We start from the raw sequence: 14323 nt of genomic DNA, 5'->3' as shown, positions 1-14323 counted from the left end.
GACATTAGTTATTGTCGATTATCTCCCTGGAGATTAACTTAAATCTATCTTTGGAAAGCTTTTTATTTCGAAGATTTTGTCTGCCATGATTGTATGACAGTACAATAAATATAATGATATGATAAATACAATAATGGTATATTAAATATAATGATGATTTCCAGAAAATATATCGTAATTTTATACGAAAAACTCACGAGATTATATGCAGGTGTTCAATCTCTCAAAGGTTGTATAAATAGGTATTTGCAAATCCTTTTTCTTTTCAATAAGAGATTAAGAGATCATATTAGATAATTACCTTAATAAAGCGAACATTTAACATATTCGTTTGACTAATTTATAATCGAATCAAATTTTCAATGAATAATATTTGAAATTTTTCAATGAATAGTTATACGATTCATCTCTAGATTATATGGATAATAGGCAAAGATAATTATTTGAATAATAGGATTATTAACATATAATAAAATCGATATATCATAAAGAAACATATTTTAACATACAGAAATAGAAAAAAAAAAACATAGACAAGTTTGACACTTGGGATCCAAAATGTTCACAAATTTTTTCTTATTCTATCCTAATTCAAAAGAATAACTGCTATAAAACGAATCAGAGGGGTATTATGCTTCGAAATTTCTTCTTCGCATTATCTTATGGACTAACGTTTCTCTTTCCTCCTAAAGAAGTATGAAAAAGGGATACAAATTTCAAATAACTAATTGGCAGAAAATCGTATTCCATCATCCTACGAGCGCGATTGCTTTCGAGTTATCAAATTCTTATCGAATTGTACGTGCGATAATTTCGATTCGTATTAAAAAGAAAAAATGAACTTCAAGATTAGAATTATAACTAGATTCTAATTGATTGTTATATGATGATTAATATCATTAACAATTTTTTGTGTCATTATTTTTTTTATTGTTATTATACCATTACTATCGATTGATAGAAAACATACTATAAAAAGAAAACAATTATTCTTTCACATTACTAACAATGAGAGAAATATTTCGCATTATTTTTATAGATTAAGGCATGTACGAAATATATGAAAATATTTTGTTGGGAAAAATAGCATTTCATTATGCAAAATGATTTAAATTTTTAATCAAAGTGGACGATTCAATTTTTCATGTATTTACAGTTTTTTCGATACCGACAATTGTTTTTCACTTTTATTTTTAGCACTAGAGGGCCTACGTGTACTACAAAACTCCCATAATAAAAAAATATAATTACACAACGGTCCTACAGATGGCAGACGAAGTTCCGATTAACGCAGTTTATTACGTGATATATTTTGAAATTATAATGTAAATTTATAATGAAAATTAGTAAAATAAAATATTTACTTTTAATAATTTAATATTACTCGATAAAAAATTAATGTTACATTAGATAAAATTCACAAGTAAATTTCTCTTCGACAAATTCGATAATATTCGATAATCGATAGTCGTCGATGTCTTCTCATCGATATTACAAATTCCGGTTCCTGTTTTATTTCTTTGTAGTGATTGCTAAGTTAGCAAGATGGTGAGTTGTTCGATATTTTGTGATTTAATTCCGTTTTTATTGCAGGGATCTTAGCAAAAGTGTATAAATATTTGCGCTAATATTGTTTAATATTAAATGATATAATTTCTATCAGTGATATTTTGAATTTTTATGGAAAAAATAGTATAATTCAAAAATAGAGGTTATTCTTCGTTTCACAGTCATCATGGATCATCATAGTGTTTACAAATCAATTCTTTACATTTATTTCGATTATTTCTATATTCAATCTATTTATTTGTTTATTTTCATTCTTATGAATGAATCTTTTAATGACCTGTTGATAAGTAGATTTTTTATGAGTTTTATCATTATCTATTATATTTACAGTCGCTCGTCATTCCTGAAAAGTTTCAACATATACTTCGTGTCATGAACACGAATATCGATGGTAACAGAAAGGTTATGTTTGCGATGACAGCCATCAAGGGTGTTGGTCGTCGTTATGCCAACATTGTTCTTAAAAAGGCTGATATTGACTTAAACAAACGAGCTGGAGAATGTTCGGAAGAGGAAGTAAGGCAAATTAATAATTTTATGATATTATCTTGTATATAATTATATGTTTAACAAATAGTCGTTATTTACAGGTCGAAAAAATTGTTACTATTATGGCTAATCCTAGGCAATATAAAATACCTGACTGGTTTTTGAATCGGCAAAAAGATATTGTTGATGGAAAATACTCTCAGGTATATAGATTTTAATTTTGAAAAGATACTAATATTAAATTCAATGCACAACTAAACGGCCAATGGTATAAGATAGTCATACCAATTTGGTTAGTAGGTTGTGCAAAATTAACTGCGCATATTCATGTTTTTTTAGATTATTACTTACTTCTAAATGTAAATATATAGATTGTGCGTCACACGTTTAAAACTATAGAATCATTTGTTTTCCTATATTTATAAATTAAAAATCAATTGTTATTTCAAAGAAATACTATAAGAAAATTTTTCTTGTAGCTTACTAGCTCCAATTTAGATTCTAAACTTCGTGACGACTTAGAACGTATGAAGAAAATACGTGCTCACAGAGGTTTACGTCATTATTGGGGCTTACGTGTGCGTGGTCAACATACAAAGACTACTGGCCGACGTGGTCGTACTGTTGGTGTATCGAAGAAGAAGTAATTTTATATTTCATTAATTAACAATAAATATTGAAAACTATTTATCTCCGAGTTTTATTTATAAATTACATAAATTTAATAATAAGTTAAATATTGACTGTACAGATATTAATAATATTGCTTAAGTAGAATTTAGTTCTAATAACATATTTAAATGCAGATTTAATAAAATTCTTTAGTTAACATTATTTTGCGATAGAACAATTCATTTGTTAACATTGTTTTGCAAAAGCACATAAAATTTCCAGCAATTTCTAGCATAACAATAGTAATTTATTAATAATTTTATGTAATAGAACTATTAGCATATTATTTTAATTTACTAAAATTACAACTCTAAGTAAAGAATTTTTTGAATTGTTATAAATTTTATCTATATAGATATATATGGAAAATTTTTATAGAATATTTCTCTAAGGCAGTTGAGAATAATGAATTTTGATTTTATGTTAATAACTGATAATAGTTTCTAGATATGCTTTAGGAACTTTCCCTCGTTGGTTGCCTCTTATTCCAATTAAATAATCTTCATCTCCAGGGATTTCAATAATGGAAATTATCTATAAATATAATAAAACATACTGTAGTGTATATTCTAAACACTAAACATTGCATCGGATAAATTCAGATGATAATTATGTGTGTTCACTTATTTCAATTAAACAGTTTACTTATCTCTGACTATTCTAAAAGACAACAAAAGATTAGGAAGATATAAATCTTAACATTAAATCAAATGATAAGTATTTATTTAACATGCAAAATATGAATAAATATACAATTAAACGAATAAACGTGTATATGATAACTAATATTAATAATTCTAATAAACAAAATATACAGAAGAATAATAAACAGATAGAGAATATTACGACTTTTCTTAACAAAAATATAAAAATTATTCATTTACTATATATATAATCTATTTAAAAGTAAATTAATATTATATCATGCATCTTTTCGCATGGTAAGTATAATGCCAATTCTGCTACAATACAAATTTATTATCCTAGATCACTTCCATTTGAGTATTATATGGAACTTCTTATTTTATTATTTATAAACTTGATTATAGTATAACCTAAAAATAAAAAGTTTATCATTTCAATATGAGAAAAGTAAGTAAAAATAAATTATCTTAAACTAATAAACAGAAAATTTAATTTATTAAATAAACTTATACTTGAATATGTAATTAAAATAACAAAAATCTAACTTACAGTTCAGATGAATATCATGCCTTGTTTATGGATACATGGAACACATGCTGTCATCTACCTAAATCACAAATTTGGTTACCTCATCTTGCATGACACTAAGCTCGGTTGAATCCCTAGCATCATAGTCACAGACTACTCTTGCACGATCTTGACCATTTTCCACTTGTACAGTAGGATTTGTTGAGGTGGTCGAATGATAAGGACCCCCAGATAAGCTGGGTAGGATAAATTATAATGGGATGAATTTGATGATTATACTTAAAAAAATATATAAATTGAAAAATTATAAAATGAAAAAGAAAATAGTGTTCAACACTATTTTATACTACAAATTAAATTATTTGTGCCATAAAAAAGCGTGCACATTGTATATGTACAAATAATAAAGCCAAAGTAATGACAACAATATAACATATATGTATTCTAAATACAACACTTTTGCTTACATAACGTATAAAACAAGCACATCTTCAAAATTATTTTAGTAAAATAAATGCAGTAAATTATTTTATTAATATGAAGTAAAGCATGATGATGCATTGTTTATACAATAAATAAAAACAAATTAATTCATCTTATAGATAATTATACTATATACATTAGAACCATAATATAAATTTATTAAAAGATTTAGACTAAATAATGAAATTTCAAAATCTAAAGAAAGATAGAATATGATTTATCTCTGCTATCTAAATAAAGAAATTATTGAATTATAGAAATTTTCTTTTTCATGCATATTTTATAGAAAGTATATAGAATGTTTTGTAAACATATTTTATTTACTGATATGTATTAACAAATTAAATTCAACAATTTCAAAAAATTAATATTTTCAATATATTTTTAAAGTGATTATGTATTGATAACAGCTATCTGTTCAATAGTGAAAAGAACAATTCATTAATATAATAACTCTTCATTGATTGTTTAGAGATCATTTACCATACTAAGAAGTAAAATCATAATGTGAAATTAGATTTTAAAGGTATTGGTATCAAAGGTAGCAGTAACATACGTTGAATCAGCAAGAGAATTATTTATAGGCAGATTTTGGGATGAAGTGGGTGAGGGTGTTAGCTCGATCACTTCTTCGCTGTTGACTCTTAGCAAAGGACTCGGCTGACGTGCCCTGCAATCCCCACCATGCAAGCAAAAGATAGAAAATGGAAAATAGAATATTAGAGAAGAAAGAAATATAAAAAGCAGGATATAGCAGAAACTGGTTTTAATTCACAATTACCAATAAATCAGCAGAAATTAGCAACATTGAGTAATCATATTCATGGTAGAAGTTTGATATGAAATGCACTATTATAATAATAAATTTTAAAAAAAGAGGACATGAATATTATTCAATAAGATATCTTGATATTTTATATTTACACGTAATAAATATTTTTAACTATGTTTTTATTTCTCCAAGAAGTAAGATCTGAATTACTCCCATATAATTCTTCTTGGAAAAAAACTGAAAAAGCTTTAGACAATAATTAACAGTTATTTTAACTACATAGTATGATGATCTTTACGAATGAGTAATGGTTCTAAAGCCTTTCTAAACATTTTATATCTTGTACATGGAAATATTCAAGATTCAACATTACTCACTCGGATCACCAAAGAGTAGGATAGCTATACAGAAAAAATTGAATTTGTGTACTGCAAGGATTGTGCGGGAAAACCAAAAGACACCACTAACATATGTAATAAATAAATTAACTCACCCAGCAAGCTCACGTTGTAATTCTTGCATAGTTGCATGACACTGTGCATAGTGACGTGCTTGTGCCTCCACAAATTCATGTAAACATCGCAAATGTCCAGCTTGAGAGCTTGATACTCCTTCTAAAAGTAGCTTCACGATCTCTGCCTGTCGATCAAATTCCGATTGGGCCACCCTCAGCTCCCTCTCTGCCTAAGTTTAGTAATATTCAAGTTTCATTTCTTTCTTTGTATAATTCAAATATGTTATTAAAATATGTTATAAACAATTTTAAACTTTTACTTAAAAATTATATAGTTCCATTATATATCTATAAAGTACTTATAAATAAATATTTTGTTAAATTTATTATATGTACATGCATTAATGATGGCTTTGCACTTGTTTAGGTATTTATGTGTGATGTAATTAACATATATAGACAAATATAACAATTAGAAAAAATAACAATAAGGGATAATTTTATGATGTAAAATCTTGAATGGTCGCAATACATTACTTAATGTAGTATGAAATGTAATGCCTATATTCCTTCTTATATAAAAATACATAATAATTAAAAGTTATAACAAATGATGGCAGGATGAAAGACAAACAAAAATGGATAGTTATTCAATATTTACAGTTGTATCACTAGTTCTGTTTCGTTCCTATTATTATTTCAACTCGTTTGCAATGTGTAAATATATTAAAATAAAATAAAATAAAATGAAATGAAATAAAATAAAATAAAAAAACCACATTGCATAAGAATGGATATTTCTGAACTTTTAACTTCGTTAATACCTGATCAAGTAATACTTCGGGTGAAACGCCGGAGTCCTATGAAATGCAGCAATGTACGGGACAAAACACAGAATAAACATACAGACCAAATGCATTAATTAAACAAACGACAATAGAACTTACACTCTGTTGACCCAGCATACTTCTGGCTTTCCTTACTCGATTTTTGCATGCATCTAAATCCAACCTAAACATAATTGCATTCTTTTATGATAACGAATATTCTTTCGAGTAAATGTATAATTTTATATTACCTCTTGGTTTCTAAAATAGCCATCTCTTTAATAACAGTTTTCATTTCCCCATCTAGAAACTTTCTTAATGGTTGTATATAACAATTAGCCGCTATTCCAATAAAATCTCTTTCAATTTGTCCCAGCTTTTGTTGACACTGACCTACTTTTATCAAAGCGCTACCTATAATAAAATATAAGAATGAGAAAATATGTTATAACAAATTTTATAAAAATAATCAATTAACAATAGATACTAGACACATACCATAGGCAATTCCACTTCCAAAATGATTTCCCGCTTCTATCATGTCATTGCCTACATATTCAAGATTGCTGAGCCTATTAGGTTTCTTTATATCGATTTTTTCATAAAAGAAATCCTCAATTCTATTTCCTAGAATAAAATCCAAATTATCATTTCTTTGTTTATTTATTTTTATTAACTTTCCAATTTGTCATTTTATACCTGGATTAGGAGTAAGTACAGCTTCCATATTGCTGAGAACTTTTTCTGTCCATGTTTTAGTTGCATTTGCTCTTTCTGCAAGATGTTCTAAATGTGCATCTAATTCAGTTTTCTCAGATGTACCTAATGTTTCCTCTGTTAACTAATAACATAGAAATTTGATTATGGATTTTTCTCTGAAAATTCAATAGCAAATGTATCATTTTATAGAAAAAATATACCAAAAATTCTAATCTGATATTTAAAATTAAATTATTTGTAATTTTCGTGATTATAAGAAATAAGCGATAATTTTTAAAAAGAATATAATAATGGTATTAGTCATTGTTTGGGACGTATAAACTGAGTCATCCAATAATAGAATTGTCTACAATATAGTTGTAATGCCATTAGTAAAATTTATTTTATTGTATGTTATTTCTTTAAATATACGGTATTCTAATAATGGATTCAAATGACGTATTATACAATTGACAAATTATGCGTATATATTATACAACATAAATGTATAATAGAAGGCTAATGCATTCATTGTCAATTTTGTTCTCATAGATTACAATTAGGTTAAAAAACGGTTCTTCGCGAGGTCGTATTATATAGATCAAATTAAGTTTCTAATATATATGTCAAGTTGTTAAATAACCTCTAAGGAAAATTAATCGATGTTTTGTTGTCAATCATATTTGAATTTTAATTTGTGCAAGAAAAGTACAAAATGTCAGAAGTGACAGCGTTTACAAACGACTTGATAGTAGAGCACATCATATTTTTCTATGTTATAAAGGTATAACTTTTCCAACAATCAATTATAAAAATCTTACCTGTACAACTCTGCTCAGTACAGCACCAGCATCTTTAACCAATTTCTTTACATTAAAATCCATTTTTTCTCTTTAACAACGCGATTGTTCAGCGAGTACGTTCTATTGCTTTTTATTTTCTATTGCTTCTTATTTTCTATCGATCCATAATTCTGCGAATTTCCGTAAAGTGGCGCCGCTGAACTTTACGTATAAATTCTTTAGTATTCAAATATTCCCGCCTTTTATTCTACAATATTATCATAATACATAGTAAAATATATATTTAAATTTCGTATTCTTTTTTGAACAATTTTAAATACTTTAATTAATTTATTATACTTATACATGTCGGTGGAAATCAAATAAAATTGTTTTTTTGTAAAATAGTGCTTTATTTCAATAGATTATGAACTTCTTTTGAAATACATTATTTACTAAATTATTAACGATTTATTACGAATTATTAACTGAACGTTATTCAAAAAATTTTAGGAAGATTGAAAATTAAGACACAAGATTTATAAAAAAAATAAACGTTCTTATATTGAATATATGAAATACAATTATCGCTCATCACAAATTCTATGAATCTATTTGGGTTGATCAGCTTATCCTACAGTTAAAAGGTATTCATATAGCAAAAAGTAATATTTGTACCTGACAATGGACCACTATTTTAGTTTATAATCAAGAAATTCTTGAAGAAAGTAGTCCAATTAATATTGATGTCTTTGATGAAAAAACTGCAGGAAGTTCAGGATTTTATCCTGGAATTATCACTAAACAAAAATTGAACTATTGTATCATACTGTTTTTCTTCATTCATCTAGTCATCATCGGATAATTACCTGTTCCAAACGATGAGATAATTTCTCCGTAGAACGAGTGGTAATGGAATTTACACGTGAGTTGAACTGTTTATTAAGTCCAAAGGTGCAAAATTCTGCAAAAATTCAATGAATCAACAAACAAATAGGTTGAAATTAAGATAAAAAAAATGAAGACTGTTCTTTTTCTAGAAATTTTATTTATATACAAAGTACATTTTTTCGTAACATTAAAAACCAATAAAACTTGTTCCTCCTACAAGTTCATGATACCATGCACTTCCAAAAATATTAATACAATATATATGTGATATTTTTTAATTTTTTATCAATTAAAATTAATGCATAAATTGGTTTGTGGAATTAACATTTAATTGACCATATAATAAATGTAAAAAAAAAGATTTAGAAATATACAAAGGTCATATCTATATTTATTATAATTCTAATGGTACATTTCAATACCACTTATAAATGCAATATTTATATAATAGAGTTATGATGGTTCGTGGTATAGTTCTGCTAACTCAATGGAATGATGCTCGACATCACAATTATATCATTATAAAGGCAACAATTGTTTACTTACTATTAGCCCATTGGCCAGCCATTAAACGTCATTGTGATTTCATAGACACAAGCTTTCGCGAACGTGCTCGAACTTCTGTACGAATATTTGTATATTCAAACCACAATACATTTGGAATTAAAGTTGTATCACGCAACAGCAGATATTCTGATACACGCCTAAAAGTAATATACTTCATAATTACCATACATAGGATTTTGATACACTAAATCGGTAAATAGGATAAATACTCACCACGATACAATAAGGGGAAATAAAGGAGTCAAAATTGTATGTGTGATTAAAAACCATGCTACTCCTAAAGTGACTCCCACAAGCATACCGCATAGAACCTGGGAGATTGAGTGGTATTGTAGATAAATTCTGCCATAAGACACTAAAACAGTTACTATTATGCAGGCAGCCACAATAATTATTCGCCAAAACCTTTCAGATATTGTGCTATTACTATTGTGATGTAACCTGTATAACAAACAAATTATCATTAGATCATCATTAGATTAATCGATAATATAATGATAAAATGACAACATAAATATTTACCTAATGCATATGAAAAGTATTGCATATGCGGTAAAGAACCACATAAATTGTGCATGTGTAGAGGGCATACCATATTCGTTGTAAATACCATCACGTTTTAATGGTCTTACTTCACGAATAGTATGTTTTAATATTAAATTAACAAATTCGTTCAATATAATTCCACTAAAAAATGCAATCTGAAAGAGATAATAATAAATAATCTTTGTAAATGATTACTCTAGATATAGGATAACATAAATACAATTTAAACAAAACTTCTAATCTTTTCTACTTACAGTATGTAAATCTCTTCTGAAGAGAATCAATGTCATAAAACCAGTCAAAATAACGAAGGGTGTTAAGCTTATTAGGGCCAATAATTTACCAAATATGTCTCCTATAAAAAAAAAAACATTGCATTTAATTATAATAATAAAAAAAAAATAATACCTATTGGTCAAATGAAGTTGAAAAAATAATAAAAATAGGAAATAGTTAGTTTATAACACAACACAGTGTATTGTTATGATGATTTTATGTTTTCATTCAAAAAAATATGATATAAAAAAAATTTGTAAAAAATCAATGATACCTGCCATGTAAACAGGTAGCAATAATAAAATGTATACACGAAGAATCCGAAATTAGGATGATCGCACATGTCTGTTTCCGACTGACGCCAACTATATTTCTGATTGTGGTAATACTGAAAAATCTTTACCTTGAGGATATTCGATTAGAGTCAAAGACAAGGGAACCCATTCCAATTCATCAGTCGCGTGAACGAAATGTGGTTTAAGCTCGTCGTCGAGCGATGCCATGTTACCGGAAAATTTGAAGTCGCATGACTTTCGGACTCTCCTAAAACAGCAATCATAAGACTGAGAGCAACTGAGAACAACTGAGAGCCGCTGAGAGCTAATAAACTTGAATGAGCTATAATAACTTTTTTAAAGATAATACCTCTACGCTACCGACAGATGGTAGCAGCAGCAGCATTATCGATTATGGAATTCTAATCACGAAAAAAGCACAGCTATTCATCATCCCTGCTTTTATAATACTTTATGCCAATAATGAGAACAGGGATAATTCTTTATCGATTTTGATGAACAAGGAATCAGTTTAAATACAAAGGTTAAATCTAAAATTTCACTTTTTCGAATTTTTGAGAAAGCTTTACTTTCTTTGAAAAAAATCGTATTAAAAAATGATATTTTTTGAGAATAGTTTACGTACAAATAGAAAGCATTTTCAAAAATACGAAAAAGATATGTCTTATAAAAAACTTTCTTTTTTAGCATGAGATCTTCAACATCAAAATTAGTCAATAATTGTGCCTGTTCTCATTGTTGGCGTAAATACTGTTTTTGACATTTTTTTCATAGAAAGTTTTATACTGTGGCGCTGCTCGAAATTTGCGGCAAAAGAGAAGAAGCTCGTATCATCATTACTGACTTCCATATCACGAATGAATAGACTATGTTTGTTATGAAATAGCGATTAACTGCTTGTTCGTGTACGTGAATAGCTGATGCTCAGATTTTCTAAACCATTTCAAACGCAAAAAAATGCATTTCATAATTCTCGTACAAAGAATCTACGAAACTTTCTCGGTCACTCTTTGAACAAAAGATACTACGGCATAGGAATATAGATATAGATATAGGAATATACAATAAGGAAATTCGTCTCCAATGTTACAAAGATCGTTACGCGCGAGAAATTTAAAATAATTTTATAATAAATTTCCAATACTTAATAATTTTAAACTCAGGGTAGTTGGCCTGTATAATATAAAAATAAACAGTATTTTCATTAACTTTGACGATTAGCGAATTAGTTCTCTGTTGTACTCCGACGAGAGTACATTGACTCTCTGTCTTTCTAAACGCGGAAACTTATAAATTTATAATTTTGATAATTTTTCGAGCGAAAGCTTGATGAACAATCTTAAAGGTATAAAAATAATTTATTTATGATACCAACAATGAAAATTATACTATACAAATAGATCTATGTAATACAATGAAATTTTCTTACGAGCGCATTGGCAAGAAACTAATGAATCATTAATCGTAAATATCATTAAATGAATCTGTAACTCGAGCAACCTGATTGGTTGGCGAATAAATAATGCGCGTCTTTATGTAAGCGATTGTTACCTTTACATTGTGAGCTGAAATGTGTTATCAATGAAAGTCAAGTGAGCATTCACATCGACTATGTATATATCGTTTTATTAGCAAACTACTTTATAGTTTTATATATATATATACATACACACATACATATGTTTATAAGATATAAAACAATATCTTCTAGTCTTCATGTTTCTTTATTTGTAAAGAAAAAAGATATTTTAATAAATAAGTTTATTATGTACATTATTTTAAACTATGTATTAATTTAGATCTTGTAAATAACATTGATTTTTATGAAAATAATATAACTACAAGTTCGAAAATAATTACATTACGGTGTACTTTATATACATGCACACGTGGAGTTATTTTGTATGTAGATGCATCATTGGTTGAAAAAAGTAAATTTAAATAATTTACAAATAATGACAGAAGAAAAAGCATCGCCTTTGAAGTTCGAAATTTTAGCAGAATGTAGAACTAGCAAAGCAAGAACTGGGAAAATAACTTTAATACATCATTATGTAGATACGCCAGTTTTTATGCCAGTAGGAACACAGGTAGATTAATTATTTCTCTTATAGTGTTATATAAATATATTTAAAAAAAAATGTTTGTTATATGAGATTATTTATGATATATTTTAGGGTACTCTGAAAGGTTTATTGCCTCAACAACTAGAAGAATTGAATTGTCAAATAATTCTTGGCAATACTTATCACCTTGGGAATAGACCTGTATTTTGTCTCATATTTTTAACAAATCTTGCTTTTTAAATTTTCTCAAAGTTTAAATAGTAAATCTTATTGTGTAATTATAATATTTTAGGGTACCGAAATATTGCGTAAAGCAGGAGGTTTGCATAAATTTATGAATTGGAAAAGAGCATTATTAACTGATTCTGGTGGGTTTCAAATGGTATCATTATTACAACTTGCCAAAATTACAGAAGAAGGAGTGAACTTTAAATCTCCATATAATGGTAATGTGTAAGAGTGCAAAAAGTACAATCATTTTATAAATCATGTATTTAATTGTAGATATTCTTTCTTTTTTTTGTAAGATACTGATTGCATGTTAACTCCTGAACGCTCTATTCAAATTCAGAATACAATTGGTGCTGATATAATAATGCAATTAGATGATGTAGTTAAAAGTACACAAACTGGACCAAGAGTGACAGAAGCTATGGGAAGGTAAACATTGATTCAATAAATCATATTTATTATATTATAATAATATAATTAAATGCTATTAATAGTAATATTTAATTTGTAGAACAGTAAGATGGTTAGATAGATGTTTATCGGCACATGAAAGATTTGATGAACAAAGTATATTCCCTATTGTACAAGGTGGATTAGATCCTAAATTAAGATCGGAATGTGCGCATGAATTAACGAAAAGAAAAGTAAATGGTTATGCAATTGGAGGATTAAGGTATCATTTTATTATAAATACAATCCACCTAACTCTATAAATTATATATTTATATATAAAGAAATGAATTATATAGTTATATATAAAGAAATTAAAAATTTATTATAGTGGTGGTGAAAGTAAAGATACGTTTTGGAAAATGGTACATCTTTCTACTGATATTCTTCCAAAAAATAAACCTCGTTATTTAATGGGTGTTGGTTTTGCTACAGATCTAGTTGTGTGTTGTGCATTAGGTGTTGACATGTATGACTGTGTATTTCCAACAAGAACAGCTGTAAGTAAAGCACTATGTATCCTTTATTATACTTTCAAAATAGTTCTATAAAAAACATTTTGTTTTTAATTGATAATTTCAGAGATTCGGTTGTGCTTTAGTACGTACAGGTCAACTTAATTTAAGACAAAACCAATATAGTAAAGATATGAGGCCAATTGATGAATCTTGTCCATGTAGCACTTGTAAGACATATACACGTGCATATCTTCACCAAATAGTTACAATAGAAACAGTTGCATGTCACTTATTAACAGTTCATAATATAGCATTTCAAATGAATTTAATGAAAGATATTAGAGAAAGTATAAAGCAACAAAAATATCCTGAATTTGTACAAAATTATATGTTAAATGTGTATCCAGATAAAAAATACCCAGAATGGATAGTTAATGCCTTGCAGACAGTTAATATTACATTATTATAACAATTAATGAAATTGGTACCCATATAATGCATAATTTTACAATTTTTTAAATATTTTTTATTATGTACCATATTACTAAATTTTACTTATGTACTACAATTCAAATGTTATTAATATACAACTAAAATAAAATACTTTTAAATAAACTTAAAA

The 14323-nt window shown here is 27.1% G+C and overlaps 4 protein-coding genes across 11 annotated transcripts; 2 read left to right on the top strand and 2 right to left on the bottom strand.

The window, feature by feature from the left end:
- Positions 1–1449: 1449 nt before the first annotated feature.
- On the top strand, positions 1450–2748 carry LOC124421662 (40S ribosomal protein S18). The gene is made up of 4 exons (XM_046957102.1): positions 1450–1548; positions 1900–2085; positions 2160–2261; positions 2538–2748. The coding sequence occupies exons 1-4, from the start codon at positions 1546–1548 to the stop codon at positions 2703–2705; spliced, it is 459 nt and encodes a 152-aa protein (XP_046813058.1). The 5' UTR covers positions 1450–1545; the 3' UTR covers positions 2706–2748.
- A 151-nt stretch (positions 2749–2899) lies between these two features.
- Positions 2900–8111, bottom strand: LOC124421661 (endophilin-B1). 6 transcript variants are annotated; one of them, XM_046957097.1, is made up of 10 exons: positions 7960–8111; positions 7139–7280; positions 6938–7066; positions 6691–6853; positions 6560–6623; positions 6437–6472; positions 5652–5842; positions 4943–5056; positions 4004–4139; positions 2900–3264 (listed from the first exon to the last, which is right to left on the bottom strand). In XM_046957097.1, exons 1-10 carry the CDS (start codon positions 8020–8022, stop codon positions 3154–3156), a joined length of 1149 nt encoding a protein of 382 aa, XP_046813053.1. In that variant the 5' UTR covers positions 8023–8111; the 3' UTR covers positions 2900–3153. The 6 variants fall into 6 exon arrangements, 5 of the variants coding, with proteins under 5 accessions (XP_046813053.1, XP_046813056.1, XP_046813055.1 ...); XR_006941710.1 differs by lacking the exon at positions 2900–3264 and adding an exon at positions 3275–3785 and having other exon boundaries at positions 3925–4139; XM_046957100.1 differs by lacking the exon at positions 4004–4139.
- A 347-nt stretch (positions 8112–8458) lies between these two features.
- LOC124421547 (dolichyldiphosphatase 1-like) lies at positions 8459–10815 on the bottom strand. Of its 3 annotated transcripts, none has more exons than XR_006941690.1 (7): positions 10604–10815; positions 10179–10279; positions 9901–10079; positions 9592–9819; positions 9358–9515; positions 8790–8884; positions 8459–8720 (listed from the first exon to the last, which is right to left on the bottom strand). XR_006941690.1 is itself a non-coding variant. In XM_046956831.1 (5 exons), the coding sequence occupies exons 1-5, from the start codon at positions 10701–10703 to the stop codon at positions 9386–9388; spliced, it is 738 nt and encodes a 245-aa protein (XP_046812787.1). In that variant the 5' UTR covers positions 10704–10815; the 3' UTR covers positions 8949–9385. The 3 variants fall into 3 exon arrangements, 1 of the variants encoding a protein (XP_046812787.1); XR_006941691.1 differs by having other exon boundaries at positions 10475–10613; XM_046956831.1 differs by lacking the exons at positions 8459–8720; positions 8790–8884 and having other exon boundaries at positions 8949–9515.
- Positions 10816–12158: 1343 nt separating this feature from the next.
- Positions 12159–14316, top strand: LOC124421546 (queuine tRNA-ribosyltransferase catalytic subunit). The gene is made up of 7 exons (XM_046956830.1): positions 12159–12586; positions 12674–12763; positions 12855–13008; positions 13090–13222; positions 13305–13466; positions 13575–13743; positions 13826–14316. The coding sequence occupies exons 1-7, from the start codon at positions 12407–12409 to the stop codon at positions 14168–14170; spliced, it is 1233 nt and encodes a 410-aa protein (XP_046812786.1). The 5' UTR covers positions 12159–12406; the 3' UTR covers positions 14171–14316.
- Positions 14317–14323: the final 7 nt, after the last annotated feature.

The sequence above is a fragment of the Vespa crabro genome, chromosome 2 (genome assembly GCF_910589235.1).
Source record: "Vespa crabro chromosome 2, iyVesCrab1.2, whole genome shotgun sequence".
Classification (NCBI taxonomy): domain Eukaryota; kingdom Metazoa; phylum Arthropoda; class Insecta; order Hymenoptera; family Vespidae; genus Vespa; species Vespa crabro.
Note: the sequence above shows the minus strand (reverse complement) of the source record. Positions and strands in the feature narration are given on the sequence as shown.